General features: G+C 34.0%; 1 protein-coding gene across 1 annotated transcript; it reads right to left on the bottom strand.

The window, feature by feature from the left end:
- Window positions 1-5,690: 5,690 nt before the first annotated feature.
- On the bottom strand, window positions 5,691-7,160 carry LOC112692306. The gene is made up of 4 exons (XM_025566933.1): window positions 6,789-7,160; window positions 6,426-6,587; window positions 6,116-6,366; window positions 5,691-6,036 (listed from the first exon to the last, which is right to left on the bottom strand). Exons 1-4 carry the CDS (start codon window positions 7,158-7,160, stop codon window positions 5,748-5,750), a joined length of 1,074 nt encoding a protein of 357 aa, XP_025422718.1. The 3' UTR covers window positions 5,691-5,747.
- Window positions 7,161-24,332: the final 17,172 nt, after the last annotated feature.

Here is a 24,332-nt window from a genome sequence, read left to right as displayed (position 1 = left end):
TCAAAAATACCCGGGATTTCAAACGATTAAAAAGTTAATAATTTCTCTAATATAAAACAAAAAATTCATTACGGTACTACATAACCGCGGACCCCCTAAAATCAACACACGGACCACCAAATGGTAACCACTGTTCTAGAAAACTATGTGCCGATTATTTTCTCAAGAGAGGCCCGGCGTCTTTTTCATATAACATTATTCTATGCATTGCAAACCGTTGGAATGTAATAACCTCGAGCAACCGTGATTTTTGAAATGTCTTAGGGTTTTTTTTTCATCTTTGCAACGCGTTGTTCGGCCACTGCCCGTGCTACATGTGCCCGGTAACAATTCGCACACCATTGTTTTTATACTTGGATATGAACCTCTTTATAGGACACCACTTAAATTGCTACGAAACGCACGTGTGAACGATAGGGTGAGGCCGAGTCGGGTCAAGGGCTCTTTCCGGGATACGTTTCACTCCACTCTGGGGTGTGAGCCATTCGTGACGGAGAGGGCAACACAATCTCGAAAAACAAATACGCATGTGTTTATATTAACCAACATCGTGCGTGTCAGAGACATATGATGTGCTTATTTTGTGCAGGAAGACTTCGTACTTGTCTGTTTAACGAGTAGAATGCATATTATAGTTGAGTTACGTAGCGCATCATTTCTGACATTTAGGCTGAAACGATTATAATAAGTGTATATTTATAGTCGAATTCAAAATGTGAAATATTGCCGAAAGTATAGCAGCTCGTTTTCTATTAATAAATATTTTGCGTTACAATAATTATCTGAGAAAAAATTCAAAATTATTAAGAATATAAAAAATAAAAGACAACAAAACATCAAAGGCTGTAATAAAGACCACCATGAAATATTAACAAAATAAAAACACTGCATCTGGAACTCTTGAAAATAAGCTTGCACGCGGCAAATTCAACTTTAATAGTACGATAAATATATTATGCTCATTATATAATATATAAATGATTCTATATCATGTTTTTATTTGAAACCTTTTCCACTATTTTTCATAAAATGATATTTTTACTTAAAAATAGTACTCTTACAACTGAGCTTTAGAGGTGTATAGTGATGATTATTTAAATAGGTTATTATAAACTAAAAATTGTAGAAAATTAAATTGAAAGTAAAGTGAATTTTGTCAATGAAACGTTTATTTCTACTTAGGTTTAGTTCAGAATATTATTGACCAGAAAAACTACTTTATTCTTTTTCGATAAACTTAAAGTTACGGAATAAGGAATCGTTTTCACGGACAGTGATGTTTTTTTTTTAAATTTTTGAGTTTTGAGGTTTGTTTCGATTTTGTGTTACATTTACATTCGTATGGGGTGAAAAATACATAATATACACAGGTATAAAAAGCGAATTTTGTCCAGAAATATTTTTTTGTTAAAAGTAACGATTTGCATTGTGCGCTAAGGATCGATAACGAAACGACGAAATTCCAAACACTTGAACTCGGTATTGCTTGGTCCTCAAGGTTATTCAAACTCATTATTGCTTCTTTGCGCGGACGACTCTATGATAATTTTTTGACGGTGACAGCACCGAAATCAAACGCGCGTCGGATTTAGCACGAACTGCAGCCGCCGTAGTATCCAAGCGCTGTAACGTAAAGTTATATTTTTCACGAGGACACGTGATATATTATTCATTCGCCGTACAGATTAGGCGAAACGTGATTTATGTAATAAACGGAAATACTATGTACGCTTTATCACGAGAGACAGAGGCGAAATAGCTCGGTATAATAGAGAGAATGAGCGAGAGAGAGAGAGAGAGAGAGATCAGAAGACGGAACGACGCGAACGAAGGAGGATGCAGATATAGGTTTATTATTAAGCACGTCGTCGGCTCTTCTTACGCTAACATATTATCCGTATATTACATAGTGCGCGCGATATATTGCATATATTATACTTCATCGCAGTGGTAGACAGGTGCTTTTGCCGTGTAGCAATATAAACGGATATTCAGCGATTCACGTGCTTTTGTCACATACGATGTATATGATACGTACCATAGTATACGTATGCATACGCACGCGCGCGCACGTCGTGCATACGATCGTGAGAAAGTATGCGCGCGTGGTATGCGTGTCCTTTATGTCCTAACCTTCAACAAGTGTGCGTGTAAAGGGTTTTTTGGCGTGGTCGCGGTGAAGATGCGAGTCGAAGTTCATCGAAACCATCGGTGCCTGTACTTATACACATATTACTCCACTCCGCGCCGGTTAAAACCGTTAAATGTAGCAGGCATACGATACATGTTATGTACTGTACAAGAACTTTCCCGTTCGATCCACCTCGTCGAGTGTATTTCAACTATACGTACACGTGTGTGTGTGTGTGTGTGTGTGTGTGACGTGCATGGCGCACGAGGTGTTAGGCAGGTATACGTCTTCCAGCCGCTGTCACGTATGCCCTCAGATATATCAATGCCTCCGATGCCTTTATTACCCTCGTGTGAACGATATTCGGCAACCCCTAGTAGATCGGTGGTTTGATTGATTATGCGCGAAATGCCAGCCGCGCCCACCCCCGTCCATCGTTTCGTCGTTTGTCGTTCGCTACGAGTCTCCGCGGATAACGAACTTGTTATGGCCTATACACGGTCGGCGGCGAGCGGTTAAGGAATCCCTCCGGGGATGATAATATCGTTACGATATTAATAATAATAATTATTAACATAGTAGCTCACGCGCAGACGACGTGCGCGTTATTACGTACACCGTAGCGGGACACAAACCGAGACGCGATTGAACGCAGAAATACACGTGTGGCGTTGCAGTTTTTATTACCGTCTTTTAAATCAAAATTAATTATTTTAATTACTATCCCATTCATGGTAGGTACACAAAAGAACGTCCTATTGTAACCAATGAAACTCGGGTACCCGTTGAGCATTCCACCAGTTTTTCCAAATGTTTTCTCATTTCACGTCGTGTATGGTCTAAATTTTTCGGGAAAAGAGAGAGTATTATTTTTTTTTTTTTTCATTGGGGTAGGTATTACTCCCACCCCGGCTGAAAACCGTAAGTGAATACGTGGATGTGATTTATAGGCTTGTAAATTGTAAGTTCTGTGTAATATATGTATAAACTTTCATAGCGATCTGGACCAAAATTGACAACGTTGATTTTTTTTTTCTATACGTCCAATCGGGTTATCGGAAAACATGGAACGTACACATCGTATACTATCGATGATAAAAATACCAGTTTGAAGACAAATACAAAAACTGTTCAATGTTTGTGTCCGATTGATGATCGCCAATGTGCCGGTATAATAATTTTATATATTATATAGTTAGAATTGATAACATGATAAAATATTCTACTCCGCAATCAAATAGCTCGATCAAACCGTTGTCGTTAATAGGTCATGACATTAATGACGTAAAATGTGATCAGGGTAGAGGGTTCCTAAAAGTTGTACACAATGACTAGTATTGATCGTCGTCAAATAAATGCTATAAGTTAAATATTCAAATTCCATGGCAATGTGATCAAGACAGATATTTCATCTGATTTTGTATTTTCATTATTTTTGTTTTTGAGACACGTTTCATTATTTTTGGACTTATACTATTGCGCACATGCTTTGCGCCATTCCATTCAAAAATATTTAATTAATTACGATTTAAAATCATCCACTGATTTATTTTATATTATTTTATTTTTTATTTTAATTTAATTTATTATTTTTGATTTGAAAGAAATCATGTTTTGATATTTTTAGCGAATTATTGTTGAGTATAGGTACTTATATTTTATCTGTGACAACGTGTGCATATAACAATGCCTGTAGATTGGCTACATCATATAATGCGTAAATAGTTTATCACCGTTCTACTCAGTCGATTTAAGATATTAATGGTTAGTTAAATTGACTAGCGAATTTAACCGATTACAAAAAAAAATTACATGTTTTTGTATAATGGCATTGTTTTGCTCACCAGATAGCGATCGGGTGACTCTCCTCCCCCTTCATCCGGAAATGTAAATCTGTTGCGCTCTGAAATTGTATTCGAATTATTTAATGTGCATAAATAACTGTATAGATTGTTTTATATTTAAACGATAAAAAAAAAAAAATATATATATATATATAGTTTAGTTTTATTATTTTCCGTTACGGTTTTCGTCTGGTAGGCAGCGATGATAATAATCGAGTTGGCAGAACTATAGTGTACACTTGTTCAACAGGCACGGGTATGAAATTCAATAGGAATATTGTTGAAATATCGATGTTTAATATTCCTGCAATGCAAGCAATACAGGGGTGGGACTGTTGCCGTCTGTTAACTTCAACGTTATAACGTATGTATATCATTCAAAAATAATGTAAAGAACGAGCTTGTCGAAAATAAGCGATAAACCGTCCGAATCCCGGGTTTGTATCGGTTCGAAATAAAATGTTTGGTTGACAATGGGTATGCTTTTGAAAAATCGTTCCGTCCGATGGATGTGCCTGTACAATAAACTTTTTATTCTTATGCCGAAGCGAAAACGCGTACCGTTAGGCTTATACGGCGCATGGTTCCGTGTTCAATTTAGTGCCATAATCCCGCGACGTCGCTGTTGTCGCATGCTATAAAGTTTCAGTGCTTAATTAATCGAACTGTTAACTTAACGTAACTGGTGTCCCTCGCTATCGTAACTGCCCGGAAAAAGGGTTGTTAGTGTTAAAACAACTATTATTTATTCGAAAAGTGTCGACTACACTTTCCCATTGAAATCTAAGACGAAAGAATTATTTAAACGGAATGAAAAATTAAAAAGAAATGTAAATTACGGAAAATTACTTTATAATAATAATATAAGTAAAACACTGATATTAGTCACTTCATGGTAATATTAAACCGCTTTCGTAGATATTTAGTTATGGTTAAGATAAGCCTTAAAACGTGTCATCTAAAATTTTGCTGAGTCTACATTTCGAGACGTGACTTTATAACAACGTTTATCATAAATTATACAATATACAAATAAATAATTATTTATAGATCTATAATAAAAACAACTGTGTTTATTTTATATACCACTGAAATTTTATTATTTTCATTCCTACGAAAATTTGGATCACTTAGAGAATATTCATTTTAGCTGGTTAGAATATATAGACCATAGAAATTAAAAATTTACTTAAATTTATTCGATTACAATGTGTAAATACAGGTGGTGTTTTATGGAATCGTACGTCCATATACACTACTGAGATATCATCTGTATCGAATTTTGAATTCATAGAAACGACGTATTGACATAAAACCTGATATGTCGTGTCACACAACCTGCGACACGATTGAGCATAAAACACCTTTCTTGCGACACGATTGAGCATAAATTGTCGGCGTATCAAAGGAAATTGAAATACAAAAGAAAACCAACACGATTGAGCATAAAAAACTCTGCAACGTTGCCATTTTCAATTTTGAACTGTATCGTATAAAAACATTTATTTAAATAATTATAATAAATCAAAATATAACATGACAAAAAAATATCATGTTTTCATAGTCAATATTTAATATGCATGAAAATACTTATGATAGTAGTATAAATAGCTGTCACAGTATATAGATATTTTTGTTAATAATAAAATAATAATAATAGTTATGACTTATGACTTATCAAAATAATAAAATCAAAATATTTATAAATAGTTGTCACATTCATATTATAATACAGTATAATATACCTAGCTAGATTTTTTGATAATAATAAATTAAATTGATACACCTTGGTATCTGCTTCCAATTTGACTTAAATAAATTAATAAAGATTCCGTATTCTTACGATTTAAAAACTGGCTGTAGGCTTGAATATTCAATTCATTTTTTTTTATTTCTTTTGCGGATTGTAATTTTCCAGGCTTGTGTCGAATTGAATTGATCTTAGTCGATGTTTCCGCTTGTGTTTCGATCAATACCCTAACGACTGTATGAACATGGGGGTGAGGTGAATAAAACTGTGAATTGTACGTGCGATGAAAGCTTTCAGCTGCATTGGTCGTTCTAAAAAAAATTAAATAAAACAATACAAATTAGTAAAAAAAAGTTTTTATAATAAGTTTTAAAAAATATTGTTAAAAACCTTGGGTTTAGCGAAGGAGTTTCCGCCCAAATATTTGGAGGAAACTGGCAGTGATCTTCAATATAGTTGTGTATAATGTAATCAGAAAATATGAAACCGTCATCATTTGGACAAATTGATATTAACTCGTGAAATGCATCAACTACTTCTTCTGGGGAAATAAACGCCAAACCAAAAAACATTTTCAACCATTTCCCTAGTTCATTACTGTTGTCCATGTATGCTATTCTGAGTGAAGGTTCGCCAACAATCTACAAACAAATTATTATATTTTAGTAAAAAAGCACTATATTATATAACTGTTTCTTACTTTTTTCCACCATGATTGTCCTAAATGAAATCTACATCCAATTATTTTAATATTTCCAAACACGTCTGTAATTGCCTGATGAGCTCCAATTTCAAAATCAACATGAAATGTGTTAATTTGCAAACTTTTTTCGCATAATTTCAAACATAAATTATTTAAAAATTGCCACATTTTAATATAAGTAGACCTAGTTTTATTTGGTAAAAAAAAGTAAACAAGTGGTAAGTAGTATCCATTTTTATATCCATGTATTGTGTACAATTGAATAAAATATTTTGGAGCATAATTAAATGTGCCATCGCCAAAATACTCAGTACAATTATTTGTCATAAATTGTAGATTTTGTTCTGTAGTTAAACATACAAAATTATCATCAGTCGGCATGTAAATGAATTGTTGACCCTTATATTTAAAACATTCTTCATTTTTTAAGTCACTTAATTGATGAATTGTTTCATCCAAAGAAGTTGGTAATTTAGGATAGGTCTGCTTCCGTTTATCATACATTGCTTTCCGTACATTTCTTACATTTTGATTGTTTAAATTTGATGTTGGAGAAGAATTTAAAAGTTCGGTGCGAATAATTTTAAGTGGCCGTGTGTAAATTGATTCTTCAGCTTTTCTTTTGCAATTTTCTCTTAAAACTTGCGTTTCTATTTTCTCAATAGAATTTTTATCGTGATTATGTTGTCCAGCAGTTTCAATCACTTTACGTTTATCGAAACCCGAGAACATTATTGCCGAACATTTATTATTAGTACACCTCCATCTCAAAAGATTGTCTTTTTTTCGCTCTCCAATTAATTTATACTTGTATAAATTAACTAGGGCCAATTCTTTGCCTCTTTCCGATAAAATAATTGTTATATCCATATTTTAAAAAAATAGAAAAACGCACTAAGTATACACGCACTATACACTACACAGGTGATCGAACACTGATATTATTTCTATAATAATTTTGGATTTGTATCTTAATTATCTTATATTTTCCCCCGATGCTAAATGTTTAAAACGTCGTTTTGCTCCGGAACTAATTTATTAATCGATAACATTGTCGATAAAATTTATAAAGCCGATAAAGCTCACGGCTCGCGTCAGATATCATAATAATTGGTGTAATAATACGAGAAAATAATAAATTACAAAATTTTGGCAACGTGAATGTGGCAACGTCGCATAAAATATTCTATGCTCAATCGTGTTGCTAAAAAGGTCTATGCTCAATCGTTTTATGCTCAATCGTGCTTTACCGCTGTAGTTAACTTTCTTTTTATAAAAATGTGTTTGCAGATTTGGTAAAAATAATTTTGATAAGTTACTTTTGACTGAAGCATAAAATTAAAACAAGATTTATATATTTCATCAATTAAAAACCAATTATTTTCTATATTTTTTTCTAGACTACAGGGCCAAAATCAACAAACGACTAGTTATGAATAATTAGATATTTACAGTTTTTAAATAATATCTATTCACATGTTATATGAGATCGGTTTTTGACTTTAACTAAAAATTGTTTGGTTTCACTTGGTTTTAATTAGTATACATCATAAGTATTTGCTAATATACTAGTCAATATGGTCTAATTTATGTTGAAATATAATTACGATTTGACAGTCAAGGTACCCAATGCTACTTTGTTTGAATTGACTGTTAAACAATCAATAGTTTTACTTTACTCCATGTAGTGTAAGTTTTACATCACCGAAACTTAAAGCATCATAATATTATCAATATTATTCTATAAGTGATCAATATATACTAATGGTTCTGTAGTTTTTCGAGTATGAATGAAAAACTGAAGAAAATTATTTTCAATTAGGTTAAATTTTATAAATCTATGCTTTATGATATTCAAACGTATGACTGTTAATCAAACATGTAAGTGTTATATAATTGTAATAATAAAACGATTGAAACTTTTAGTTAGGTTGAGATTATTTAATTTTTCGTAAATTTCCAGTAAAATTTTATTTAATAGACTAGAAGAAAAAATCTTGTTCTCAATTTTCAAGCTTTATTACTAATAAAATTCAAAGTATTATGCATTTTTAATCAGAAAAATTTACCGGATTTTCATGATCTTTAAAATTTTTTCAAAATTTAATAATCAAATGCTAATTTAATTATTTTTGTAATTTACCTCAATTTATATTCATAAAATGTATCAAATTTTGAAAAAAAGCTAAGAGTATATTATTTATAAGTAAATTTCATTTATGCTAATGTTTTGGTAAATTACGGATACTTTTCAAACAAATCTCAGCGAATTTTCCAATGGCTGAGATTTTTTCGTCGAAAGTTTTGTGTATGGACTGTGAAATCGACATTAGGAGCACAACAAAGAATTGTTACAGATTCATCTTTTGGCTTTTGTGAGGAAGAAAGATTGACTTCCTTCCGGTTCAGTCTAACTGTCCCTACAAAAGAAAACTAAAATGACACGCCATAGGAGCATATAGTATTCCTGTGTAATCCATCTTATCGAATGTTTGTATTTATTTTATATTATAAAAAAATTCTTTTCACTATTTCTATTTTTTTCTCACTCTCTTTTTCTCTCAAAATGATAAATACAGTAAAAGACGCTTAGTAAAATGAAAACTAAAATTTCAGGATAAATAAGCAAAAAATGTTATCCTTAAAATATTTTTACTTTGATTATTTAAAATTAAATGTATTAATTTTAATATATAGTTTATATTTTACTTTAGTAGAATATTACATGGCTAGCGAAATCTACTTAAAAAATATTATTATAATTAGTATTAGGACTACAATTTACCGAAATCCATTTCAAATAATCATGTACAATTTTAGGTATATAATAATATGCAATAATCTTGCGCCCAAATTTATTTAATACAATAGGCATTTTGATATATTGTTAGAACGAACAATGAATGCAAGTCGTATGGTAAGCATATTTATTCGATAAAAGTTGTATAGAATTGGTTTTCAAAATTTTACGTACATAATAAATAATATTTTGTATAAAATTATAATATTTGATTAAATTATTTTCATTTTTTATGATTTATCACCAAAAACCGCAACGTCACAACACTATACGATATTTTCGTACTACATTTCTTTTACGGTGACGACGCACCATATTATTTATAACATTAGACAGTTTTAATTGACTAAAAAATATATTAAAATAATATAAAAATCCAAGCTTTTTAAAATACGTATTTAATTTTTAAAAATTTAAAGGGAATAGAAAAATTAAATAACCATTTTCTCTACGAAAACTTTGATCACTTAAGGTAGACCGTTTGAAAGATCAATAAAAGATAGATTGCTTATTTAACCGTCAACCTGTCTGTGTCAACCTTCTCAACGTTTCATTGTAAATAAGCTAGAACCATTTGAAAAATGTATAAACTTCTTAGATTCGTCATACAGTTTATTAACTATTTCCAAAGACGGATGTGTTCAATAGGTCTTCTCAAAAGCATTTCATCAAAGTGCACGTTGATCGTCAATTAATTATTCGCGGCTTGGTTATATGCTCCTTGATCAACAACAACGATGGCTGATGCTTTGCGAAATTAATTCATATTATATACGTTAATATTGCTTAATTTTTCATCATGTATTAACGATGTATTAATATTTGTCTTTAATATCATTTTTTTAATACTAAGACCGTACATACGTTGTTAGTATACGATATTGTCGATGGAAATTGATGATGCTAACCCCAATATATTTCTACATTGAACGTTCCGTACACAGATATCAATACGTTTTAAAACGTCATAACCCTATAATAGTTCAATAAATAGAGCTAGTTGGTTTCTCAGCGACTTTGATCAGTTTATCTAAATCAAAGTAGTTCTTTCCTTGTTATAGTACAGGATATTATTCTCATACCTGTTGTGTGACTAATTATCACACGTTTAGACAAACAATCAACTCATACATATATGTTTCTAAACTTATGTCTAGGATTCCTCAAGTCTCCATTTGCCCATCCATTAAATTCATGAACATAGTTATTATTATTGATATAACGGGGGGATGTATAAAAAATTAAATGTATTATGGTCTTATTAAAAATATTTATAATTCGACCAGTTTAAAAATATATAAAAAACTATAATCAGTTTAAAAAAGTAGCAAAATATTAGTATTTAATATATATTGTAGTCAGTTTAAAAATGTGATCAAGTAGTTCTTTTTTTTTGGTTGTACAATAAACCACATAAGCATAAAAAAATACTAACAAATTTTTTAATTATATGTGTAATTATAGTTTATTGTTTAAAATAAGTATGTTTAGAAACCGAGAACTTAGTAAGCTTACATAGTGTTAATTTGTTAGCTTTAAGTTAATTTTTCGTATACAAATATTTATATTTGTTTATATAGTGGTTTTGTTTTATCTCTATATTAATAGTTGTGACTTTATTTATTCATGATAAACTCTATTAAAGTGTAGATAATTTCATAAAATATTTATACCTAATTAATTTAGAGATCTATTAAGTTATAGAAACTAAAGACTAGAGATCTGATACGGATGTAGACATATTGCTTTTTTCCGACATTTATAAAAGTTCATATAATACGGAAGCAGAAATGTCAAGATAGTTCAAAAATATTTAAGGCAGAAATTAGAAATAATATATACTTATATAAGTATAAACTGAAAAGAACAATAAATTCGTTTATTTCTTTAAATGTGACTTTTAAATTGACATTTTTCTGTGGTAAGATTTTAAACCAAGATTTCACTCGAAAATGGCTGTACGGTTATCGGTGTTGAGTAAACACAAGATATGTTTGCGATTTACAATGGTATTTTGTAAAACGATAACCATTGAAGAGGTTTACATCTGCAAATTTCACATGATTTAGATAGATAATACACTAACAACGATATAGTATGACCACACGATTTATCGTTTTATGGTTTATCAATTTTAACAACATCGCAAAGTTAAGAAGAGAGACTTTAGAAATATCTGAATGAATAAGCAGTTGGTTCGATGGGTTACGTAAAAAAAAAAATTATAAATAAAACGGTATTTTATTTAAATATATTTCCGTTGTGTTGACAACCCGAATGAAAGAATAATTTTATTTTAAGGAAATAGCGCTGATACCATCCAATCATTTACTAATTCTGTGTTTTTCATGAGACATCGAGGTCAAACAAAATAATATAGGTTAGTAATATATGACACATTTATTTATATACAAGCAGTAGATAAATGCTAAATAAATACATATAAATATTGTTATATTCAAGTACTATTTAAATAAAAGGCATAGGAATATTCATATTTCATGATTATTTTGAAAACAACAATTTTGTTCCACTAATTGAAACATAAAGAACAGCTATTTCAAAGACGCGTCTCGTTTAACGTTTCCCAGTAGGTAACTATTAGTCTTTGGTATTCACCAATTATTTTAATGGAACGAATATAATATTATGCATTATAACTTGTACCGGACGGAAGATAATAAATCATTTGTTTTTAAACAACATCTCTCAATTAACTCAATGTATTATCCACGAAACATAGATATACTTATTCAATGTTTAATAAGTATTTAAAAATAAATTAAAATATTTGATAAATGTTCAATATCCATTGGTTATAAGTTTTTGAACATTGGATTAAGTATTTTCATTACCTTGCTTTTAAATACCTACTTGTTTTCGGATATTAATATATCCTTTTAGCATGTCTCAGGTTCAACACAAAAAATCAAATATATATTCAATGCTGTATAAAGATTTTATTTAAAACATTTAAATTTCAGTCGTACATAAATATTGTTTCGAGCGTTATTATTGACAAATGTGTGTGTATAACTGCACTATGCAACTTATCAAACATTAAATGACTACACCGAAAATCTATGTCATCTAAACATCGCGAATCTCAGTCGCTTAAATAGGATATCGGGTTTTCCATTCCGATTAAACGTGCGCGTTAATTATTTCTTTAATTTGCGTTAGCTCTACATTATTATAGAAAGTATATTCTACATATTTTGTTAACTAGGTTCATATCGAAAAGTATAACTCGTAGCAAGTACCGAGAGCATGGGAATTTTTTATCCGGATGTAAAAATTAATTTACAATATAGTGTAAGCATTGGAAGAGTTGGTTTCTGAGTGAACAGCGCACCAATGCTTATAATTTTTGCCCTGTAATACGTGTGTAAGTGCAGTGGAAGACGGCAAAAACAAGTTCGCCCGGACCTGTCACATCGGTTATTAGAAAGTGATTATAGACCTACAACATACTCGATGTACACACTGCATTCGTTAATTTTTAGGAAATTAAAATATAGAACTTTCTTCCGGTGTACTAAATAATATGCTAGAATATTTTTAACGCGTCACTACGGATAAATTATATGGTAACTTCTTCATCGAATGAGATGTAACTACTTTAATCATGAGTGCACAGATAAAATGCTACAGGGTATTCTAGAAAATATAGTATTGTATGAATATTCTCTGAAGTATGTACTTTTTTTTTTATAATATTTTTTTAATAATTGCATAGTAAGAGTTTTAAGATGGAAATTATTTCCTATTAGTGTATATAATACACTTGCAAAAATTTATTTTTACATTATGCATCGAAAATAAATAACGAATGTTAGCGGTCCGATTTAGCATTACAACGCGGTTGAGCATTGATCGCCTAAAGCGAAGATGAAAGTAATGTGGTCTTTGAATAAATAATTAATTACTGAAAATTAAACATTTGTAATTCAATTAAAGATAATAGTTATCTTAATAATAAACGCAATCGACTGCTGTTAATATTACGTACTTTATAAGTTATCTTTTAATTACCATTCGAAATTGTTGATCAATTTCTTTTTTATATTATTTATATTATTTTATAAAACAAGTTCTCTTTTAATTCATTTTTAATCAAATTAAATATATTATTAAATTTTTCTTGTTTGAATGCAGTTGTATTTATATGGATGCACGTTTTATTATTTTTATATAAAGCTTTTTAAATATTATTATATTGAAATACGTAGAAATTAATGCTATTCATGTGCATGAGAACAAAAAAAAAATAATGATTTTTCATACTTCTGAGTATGATTTTTCAATTTATATTTATAGTAAAAAATTAAGTTATTTAAAAAGATGCAAAACTTCAGATGTTTGGAATTTATTCACTTAGCGTCTTTTAAATGTAAAACGACAGTGAGATATTTTTGTTACAATTCCTGAAATGTACATATATACCCGTTGGATATATATACTTGGTGTGCGATAAATGTTTACTATATTGTGTTGAAAATGATATGAAAACTTCATTATTTAAAATGATCTAGTCGTTATTGTTTTCGAAAACAATCTGTTCGTAGAATCAAAAATTATGATTGTGTCACTAGTTTACGGAATGAATTTAGTTATAATTTAGTTATTTATGGGTTGTTGTTGAAAAAAAGAAGAATAAGAAATGTATAGAAATAAATAAAATCATATTAGCTACTCTATACCTTAGGATACTTAGATGCAGTACACATAAATACTGAATTCTATGCTCATTGTCTACAGTTCACCGGCGCAGTATTTTTATTTTATTAATTTTAGTACTTTATTTCAATGTTGAATGCTAACACATTATACGTCATTGTATACGGTTTTTATCTTACAAAGTGAGGAAATGATCGTAATAAATTACTATTTGTATTAGGTATTGTTTGAGTTTGTCAAAAAATGTTTATAAACGACCGGCCTTTGTGATTCTCCTTGTTGTGCTGTATACACATACACACACACACACACACACACTTACATTACGTATACGACAATACTGTATGTTTAATGTATATTATAGACGTACGTGTAGTCAAGTTAAACGCATACGAGTCTTGCTCGTGATTTCCTGTCGGAGCGGACAAAGTGCATTCGGATCGATTATATTTTAATTTTTCCGTCCGGCTTGGTAAATCGACGTTCGGTCGGATGCAATGCGTTGTCTAAGATCCTGTATTGTGACCGAAATGACGTCGTTGCAGGTGCACGCAACATAGTTCTTGTGTGCACGGAAACGCTCTCGAAAAACCGCCGTCTAAAACGCGACGCGCGAACGCGGCTAAGGATTACGGATCGTTTTCATCCGTAATTTTTTTTTGTCGTCGCATCCGAACGTCATCCGGTCAATGAAGTCGTACGCGAACACTTCACGTCGGTCGGGGACGAAAGGCAAAAAAAAAAAAAATCGAACGATTCGAGAAAGTCGTCGACAGCCGACACTCGATCGGCCGCGTCGCGTTTACAAAACGATACACGCCCTTTTTGTGTGGTCGTCCGTTACTCACTCGACGCGTGATCGTTTGCGCGCCGCGCGGCAGAACGCGTGACATCAAATGCGAACGCGTACGGTGTCATGTTTTACGCTCGTGTTGCGTTACAATTCGCATTGCGTTCGACCCGAAACGTATTTTATGTAATTTTCACCGGGTGGCGCTTCAATGTAAAATTGTCTACCAGAGAAACGTACGGGGAAAATCAACTCCTGTCGTTCTGCGGTCGTTATGAGAATGTGTCCACCGTCACTGGGTAGCGTTCAATTGCCGCTGGGGTGCACTAGAGCCACGTACTTTGTATGTTAAATATGCTTTGGTCGACCGCCCGGATGCCGCGGGGCTGCTGCAGTGTCGATAAATCTCGACTCCGTAACGTTATTTGGGATCGGATTTAAATGCCCTAAAAATACCAAAAAAAAAAAAAAAAAAAAATGCCCTTTCGAAAAATGCATTATTTATTAAATAAATTCAAATTATTATTAAAAATTTAGTAAAAAATTAAATTTTATTTACATTGCACTACAAAAAAAAAAATTTAAATCAAAAAATTAATTAAAAATTAAATTGTATATTTGAATTGCACATTAGTATCTCTTTTAAGTTTTGGAATTTAAATGATCGACGGTTGTCTGCCAATAAGTTTTTATATTCTGAAACCGGCCTCTAAACATCTACTGAAGTGATAGAAGCATACTTGAAAATGTCATATCGTTAAGTGTTAAGTCTTCTGGAATAATATCTTCTGGATTAATATCTCCTTCTCCTTCTAATATTTGACATATTATTTTTATTTGATTAAAGCCTTTATTTTTATTGAAAACGTTGTTAAATTTTAAATTTACATTTCTTTCCAATTTGACTTGGTTATTTTTTTATAATATTTTTAATCGTAGCTACAACTTTTATAGACTTTGTTAATGCTAATCCTGATGTTTCTAGCTTAGTTATTGCAACTGAAAGGCTACTAAAGTTTGATTTAATGTATATTAATCTATTCTTTAAAGTACCTTCTCTAAGTAATTTATTTTACGCAGTACTATACTAATATATATAATATTACCCAGTAAGGTACTTGCCGATCAAGGTCTCGACACTCGTCGAGGTATTATATTAATTTATTTTTATTTTTTTATCGCGGATAAACGCACGCCGCACATTCTTAAAAATATCCATTAATCGATGATGATCACCCTCCAACGATACAATCGTATTTCCACCCAGTGGTGAATCCAGATAAAAAAAAATTAGGGGGTGCTTCGCTCCTATTACCAAAGTAAATAAATAAATATTAGACAGTATTTTCTTAAAATATGAATTATCTTGTGAGTTTTTGTTATTTACCATTTTCTTAATTATATTCATAATGCGTTTTTTTATTTTACGAATTGATTTTTCTATATATAAATATATTTTTTTTTTTTATAAAATATATCTATTGATTAGTTCATATATATTTCTGAAGAAATTAACTGGAGGGGTTTGGGAGCTCAGCATCCCCGAACACCACTCTTGGTTCGTTACTGTTTGCACCCTCTCGCATCTATACATTTGAACTACCACAACTATTGTTACACGCGTACGGTTATGAAACAAAATCTCAAGATAATGAAAGACAAAAGATCCACAAAGCCATTGGAGTTTGGCATGACGACAAGACTCGTTGAGCGTTGACGCGTAAGAATGGAAAGCGGCAGTCGGACAGCTGCGGACCTAATCGTATGTCACAGCGGGCCTGAGCCTGACTTTGACGCTTTTGTCACCCGGTGTGTTCGAATAAGGAACAATGGAAGTGCCGTGGATGCTTGCGCAGAACATTTTTATCGGGGGCGAGAGGGTACTTCCTAATTAGCAACTGGAACGAAAAAGAAAACATAAGCCTTCTTGTGTAGGGTTTCAATATTTAAAATTATTTCGTACCGCTTGTATCGCGTTCACATTATTTACAGTTTATCACGTTTTCGTGTAGTTATAACGCGATATACATGTATGTGTAGCACATGGTCTAAGCTGTTTTTACTTTATCAGTCGTACACGTGTAAAACGGATATTTCGTCGGTAGACTGATTCTCCGACCGTCAAACAATCTCCAGTGTTAAGGATTACTCTTCTCAACAAATAAAAGTTAAAAGGGTGTATGGTTTCACAAACAAACCATATATTTAAAAGCTGAATAAGAATAATTAATCAATCAGATGTGTCCCGCACAACTCCGTTGAAAATGCCGACACAAAAATAACGCATACGTTTTCCGTAGTAGAGGAGAAGCACTCGACCATCACGGAAGACCGTTTATTTTCCGATCCTCTCCCTTTCATACATTTTGTCGACTTGATCGAACATAATTATTGCTCGCGCGCTATTTTTCCGAATCGATTGTTTTCTCGTATTCTACAACGCTCATAATACGCTAACAGTTTTCTATTACGAAATCGGTACGTAGACATGTCTCGACGGGTGTTGCACGTTTCGCGACCCAAATTTAATATTGCCGATATTGCCTAACGGTGCAGTTCGATAGCGTTCCAAACACGTTGTTGTAGGACAAGCTTGTTCACAGCGATTAAACTCGCTGGGGTTGCACATCTTGCACCGGACGCGCGCATGCATGTACATTTACGTATGGACTCTTAGGTGGTACCGTGTGCAAAGCCATCGGATCGCACGGATTGGACACTTTACGAAGACTCGCTAGCGCCCCAGGAAATTTTAGAATAAAACGCCTTTTAACCAATTAAAAATTCGATTTAACGATGTTTTTATTCACCTGTTAAATTTGAACTTGAAATTTTTTTTTTCTTTTTGAAGTGTATAAGTTATTATCATAGTTTTATATTATAATTTTAAACTTTGAAAATTTGTTATTCTCGCTCTAAAGCTGGCGAATCACTCCAAAAAAATGTTCATATGAAATTTCTTTTATTTATTCCCTCGTAGGGTTTTCATAACCCAATCATTAAATGTGCGATTAGACGAAATCTATAGATTTCAAGAAGTAAAATGGAAAACGTGCGTTTGAAGGTAAAAAAATAAAATTACGAATATTTTGCGCCGCCGGCGTAAGCACAGTTCACTTTGCTGCGGCACTGCCAATAGTGCGACCCAATTGGACGGTCTTCAAAACATTTTACCGATATTTACGCCCAGTCCCGTTCGACGGTTTACAGGCGAACGAGATGGATTTAGTGGCCTCGTTGTGTTTTACCGCTGCGCGGTGTCCGGTCGTACACATTATTCTTACGAGACCCGTCACGGCGCGTTAATGTCGCAGAAGTCCTGTTGCGGCTCGGCAAACATTAAACCGAAACGATGATAATCGATGCGACCCGTGGACGTCAAAAGCGTGCGGGATTATTGCCTCGGATTCGGGTGGACCATTTGTCTTCCCGGGGTCAGCGACTCGCGTGCGCGTACGGTCAAGTCGACCGCAAACGTTTTACACGGCCGTAACGTGCACGCCGTGTTCAAAACGTTAATCACTGTTTTGACGTTCACAAAACGCGCGGGGTAACGTATACCAGTAGCGGTGCGCGAACCTCGCACATGATTATCATCATCATCATCATCATCACCGTGTTTTCTCGTCGTTCGCGTGCGTACACGGATCACAGTCGTAACGCCCGGACAGGTGTGGACGGATTATTATTGTATGGTTTGTAAACATCGCCTATCATCTAAAAGTTCGTGTTGATCAAACACGGCCGTTGTCACTGTTATTTTTGCTGAGCTGGTTTGTTCTTTTTTTTTTTCTCTATTAGTGTTCAGAACACGGAAAACCACGTAGGCACACGAACGGACGGTTTTCGCATTTCCAATTGCATTAGATTTCGTTTCAAGGATTCATTTGTTTTTTCTCAACAAGTCGTATTGAACACTACTGTATACCGTGTCTGGGGTAGCTGGGCTGACACGGCTGAGCTCTTTCGAACAAGATTGTGGACACGTTTTTGTGTCAATACACGTGCAATACGTTCCGCCGTCGTGCTCGTAACAGCCGACGAGGTGATCGCGAAACCGTTCCAGCGCTGTCACGGCGGATCTCGAACAGTCGACTTTTTCACTCGTCTCGATCTCCAATCCCTCACCCCTCAGAGAAAACAATCCGATCAAATATCACAATACATCGTCGTACTGCTGTGCCGTAGCGATCGAAACGATTTATTTTTCCACGACGGAAATCGTGGATTTATACCGTCGAAATAAAAAACACTCACGCGCGTGAACTATCGTTATTATTATTGTTGTTGTTGTTGTTGTCGGTGTTCGTTTTGATATGTTCCTACAGTTCGACCGTTAAAAAACCCACGTACACATTGGTTTGGCGTGCGGTCATCGCGATGGTTTTTAGGTAACAGCAATAATGATATCGGTCAGAATCCTTGTTTTCGGCGTCATTAGTCCCACCGGCCGCGATAGGGACAGGGGGAGTGCAACGACCCTTTGGCCGCTCTCGCTGATGACCCTTTCACACTTCAACGTCGGTCGACGTACGATGACGATTTATTTTCCACGCTCTCCTTGCCCTGCTTTTTCACTCCCGGCACGCTCGTATTATTATTATTATTATCATCATCATCACCATCGTTATTGTTGCCGGCGACACACGCGGTACAACAGGGCGCACGTGGCCCACTTGCACGTCAAAGTTGATATCGTCATTATTCCACCTACGCCGGCCAAGAGATGTACTTGACGTCGACCGGAGTGCGTGGGGGGAGGAGCCGCGACGGTTTTCAATCAACGCCGACGTGACGCGACGGCGAAGGGTTACCGCTGCACGGGCACTCCTCTCGGATGAAGTCTCCGTTCGACTTCGCGCGCGCACTGCTTTCCGAATAAACAGTCAACAGTGGTACTTGTTTTCAACGGAGACGATCGCGCGTGGGCACAAGTCACGGGACGTGCGATGAACGCCCCTAGAACGGTTGTTTGTTTTCGAATCGGTATTCGTATGCGCGCACCGTATCACGGACGTTAGCGTAAACAATCGACGGGCCGCAACGTCGTCCGCGTCACCGTACTAGTAGCAGCCGCTTTTAAGAGGCCATTGTTCCCGCGGTTTTTTTTTTTTAAATTTTTTTTTATTTTAAACGCCGACGGAAGTGCACGAGCTCTTGTCGCGTAGATGAGCAATACCTGTTGCACAGCGTACCGTTTTCCGCAGTTGTACCGCGCGATTTTCACTTTCAACGGTTCTAATATCCAAACAATTGAATCGTTAATATTGTACCACGGTAACGTGTAACCGAACAGTTACGTATCATCGCTCCGAAACGATAGTAAACCGTTACAGTTTGCGTGCCTTATCCAACCCCGTTCTGGATACGCGTATATGCGCAACCTGTTCGTTGCAAAACTTCCGCCCCCTCCACTCACTACCCCGATTGAATTTTAAAGACTCGCCGTCGACAATATCCTAGTAGTAAACACACGTTGCTATTTCAAACCGTTCGAACCAGTGTTGATTTTCGCTGTTATGTAGTCCGCGTGCGTTTCCTAATCATTCCCCGAGAGTGCTTCACGCGTTATTTTTAACATATTGTCTTGATTCTATCGGATAGAAAGTGGTGGTGTACTCGAATTGTCCATCGATCGTGACGTAGCGAAAATTACTAATGACGGGCGAAAGAGGACTATTGTACAATGAGTCAACGCACGTAGAGTGGTTCATAGCTAAACTATTGAATCGATAATTGTTTTCAAATAACAAAAAAATTATTACAATAATAATATTTTAAATTTCAGTGTTAATAATATTATCGTACAATGATTTTCAATAGTCATTGTCTATCTTTTTACATAAAACCGTTCTCAAGCATTACTTGAAACCGATTGTACAAAATTGTTGATGTTACTTATTAATCATCACTTGGAATCAATATTGACTAGTACTGTATTTGAAATTGGACAATCGTTACATGTAAAAATTAAATAAAAGAAAACATTATTTTACGAATTATTACATACTCACACGTCTTATATATATTTATACAAACTGAATTATCCGGCTTATATAGAATTAGTTTTGAAATAACAAGATAATTTATAAAATAACTAAAACCTGTAGGTAATGTATATAATTTATACTTTAAATAGTTATTTTATACATACCCTGGTATCACTTCGTTAATGTGTCAAATTGATACATTCATACATGTACAATATCCTTATTTTACTATCCATCGTAGCAATAAATTAGATAAAACTGACGTTCTTGTTGTCGGTAATTCCAGTATTCATGTACGTTTTATTAGATAAAATGATCGTTGTACGTGTATTGTTATTAAGATTGCCAATTAAATTGGTAAGGTTTTAACTTAAGTCTCAGACGTTCAGTGTTGATTCGTCTGTCTCTACAATAGTTCGCGTGTACAAATAAATAATTAATTACATTTAAAATAAACAAAATGTTATAACGCATTTCATACTTCAACATAAATCAAACTAAAATTGTACAGAACAATTAGATATTCTATGAAATAATTAGTAAAAGTATGATTTTCATGTAGAGTTCATATTTTAACTAACATTTGTAAGTAATTCAAAAACTACCTTGCTGTTTCACAAAATAACGGAATTCTCAATATTTTAACTGTAACACATATATACGCAGGGCTGGGCAGTATCTTAGATGCATTCGTATCTTGTATCTTTTAAGATTTATAAGTTGTATCTTATATCTTGTATTCAGATACTTTTTGTGGACGTGTATCTTGTATCTTTTCATTTTTTTTTTTTTTTTTTTGCTTAAAGATACAAGATTCAAATGATAATACGGTTTTTTCTAAGGAAACATAAAAGTTAATAATTTATTTTATTTTACATATTCTACATATCAATGTTGAGAAGCCTTTTTGACGTACACGCGCTTCGGAAACACCACAGCCTCACGTGTATGTTTATATTATATTATGCAGTGATGCTACCATTCATTTTTGTCTACCCAGAATTCGATAACGACTCAGAACATTTTTTCTTCGATCAATTTATTATTGGCGATATACAATGTAAATTGTAGATAATTGAATTTAAAGCTAAATCAAAGCTATTGATTATGGAAAATTTCCCTTGAACCTATAGGCAGGAGTGTTCCCATAGGATATACTAAATATACGCCGTATACTCTCAAGAAATTATTACAAAATTACGGGTATTCTCAAACCACAACAAAGGATAAAACTTTGGTTACTTAGATAATGCCTCGAAAGTAAATGTAGTTTATTTTTGAAATCACATTTTTCCCGCAATAAGTTAAATCAATAATTATTTACAATATCGATGGCCGAAATATTGTACGCTATTTGGCTACAGTAATCAGGGGTAGACTGGAACTAAACATTTCACTGGGATTTAAAACTAGAGAACTACAGTAGCCACATCTAAATACCGACCTATTATTTGCATACTAATGGTATATTTAAATGATCACTTTTATACATATGTAACTTATAACTTATAATATAAAAAATAAGAAAATATTTAAAACAATTTGATTTCAATTTATTTATTTTTATTTGTGCACGTCCTTAATAGACCAAAAGATAATTATTTGTATTGTATTAAAAGTCCGTGTTTTGGTACATAATAGCATAGTATACTCTCAGAAAAATGTAAGGGAACACCCCTGCCTATAGGTATATATATATATGTATACACGCGTTATTAAAAACAGTCGATAAGTAAAATAAGTAAAATAAGCTAATCATAATATTAATTTCCATAACTCGTGCGTTGGTCTGTTATGATGTGTGGCAATGTTATCGCCATGTGTTCATCAGAAGTTTGTGGTCGAAATATTGATGAAGCTTGTGTACCGAACAGATGGATTTCATTTACTCGGTGAAACGCTTTCGACCGATCGTTTTCAATGAAACATTTTTACAGCACGCTGTACAGCCGTGTATAATACTCGTATAGATATATTCAACACGTTATATAGTATATAACCTACGTAACTGTGTAAGCAACGTAATGTGAAAAAGAAATGATTTCCAACAAATCCGTAGACGATTAGTGTTCACTTCGAACTTGTTGAATGGCTCGTGGAGTCAACCCTAACATTATAATGATTACCCGTTTTATACCGTGGAAGCACTCTCTTACACACACACACACACACACACACACACACACACACACAGATATAGGTTATACGTGCGCGTGTGCAATGGTCTTGTGTAAATGTGCGAAGAAGATCATTAGACGTGCTGTGCAATGGGTGGTGCTCAGCGGTAATAACCGTCGATCCGTGATACCGGTCGATAATATAACGAGCCGGTTACCGGAGACTACCAAAAATAAAAGGAGTGTAAAAACACCAAAAACGGTTCATTAGCTCGGCTCGTGAGTGAAGGGCTCGTTATACAGCTCGTTAACGCATGTGTACGTATATAACATTGCGTTGATTAAAACGAGATTCGACCGGTCGCCGCAATTGCAGTTCAACGCGTCTGAACGAGCCGAGATCATATTCTATACTGTTATGCGCGCGCGCGTTCAATCGACCGGGGCCGACGACGACGATGACGACGACAACGTTGAAAACAAAAAATTAAAATAAAATACAATGCTATACGTGTGTGTTTTCGGATTCGGATAGTAAGTTTTTTAGTATAGGGCGCGAACGGAAGTGGTACACGAATGCGTTTTACCCTCCGTGTAGTCCGTGGAAAACGATTTGGTGCACCTACGTACGCAGTGTGTATCAACCCTAGTAGAAAGAAAGTCGGAAGGGGTCGGCCATTTGCGATACCTAATGGAATCCCGGGTACGGTCGCAAAAGCATTAATCCTGAAATTTGGCATGTATTTTCTGGTTTTCCGCTGACGCGACGTAACTGTTACGGCTCAAAAACTCTGTGTTCATTAAATGTGAAGGTTGAAACCGTTTGGGTGATGATAACTTAAAATCCATAGTTTCGAATGCGTAATAATAGTTACGTGGTTATTAGTGTTTACGCATCTTATGTCGATAGAACAGAATGGTACGAATTGGTCGAAATAATTGTTCTTACAACGTTAGGGGTGCGCTACCTTTGGTTGTTTTTGCAACCCTCGACGTTATGCTCAAATGCACCGCAGATACGGCCGAGGGTAATTTTGTAATTATTATTAAGCCGCGTGGTGTTCGCGTGAACATGCGTTGTATCATATCAATGTCACGACAGAACAATGATAACACGGATATTTTTACGCACCCAAATTTTTCTTATCCGATTGCGAATTAAAATTTTACCAAATCTCCGACATCAGGACTTACGGATTCCTCTCGTACGATTCATCCGAAATTCGGTTGACGTTTGAAAGCGTATGCATGGTATCGATTATTTTCATAAAGAATTTTCGGATTTCGTAGCATCAACTCTGTAGAGACCACGGACGTGAACCGTGCGTCGTTCTCGTGAATAATAAATATCGTCGCTGCCGGTCGCGCAGAGAGGAAAGTTGTTTGCGAATATGGGGTGCCGAGAGAGAATAATATGATGTGTTCTCGTAAAAAATGTATTGCCCGGAACTTTTGGTCCCGCGCACAGTCGAGCTTCATCTCGTTTTAACTATTCCCTTTTGTCCGATCGCATTTGTAAGTGCGCGG

The sequence above is a fragment of the Sipha flava genome, unplaced genomic scaffold (assembly GCF_003268045.1).
Source record: "Sipha flava isolate LNK unplaced genomic scaffold, YSA_version1 72_pilon_pilon, whole genome shotgun sequence".
Classification (NCBI taxonomy): domain Eukaryota; kingdom Metazoa; phylum Arthropoda; class Insecta; order Hemiptera; family Aphididae; genus Sipha; species Sipha flava.
The sequence above is the reverse complement of the archived record's forward strand: the minus strand, read 5'-3'. Positions and strand labels throughout refer to the sequence as shown.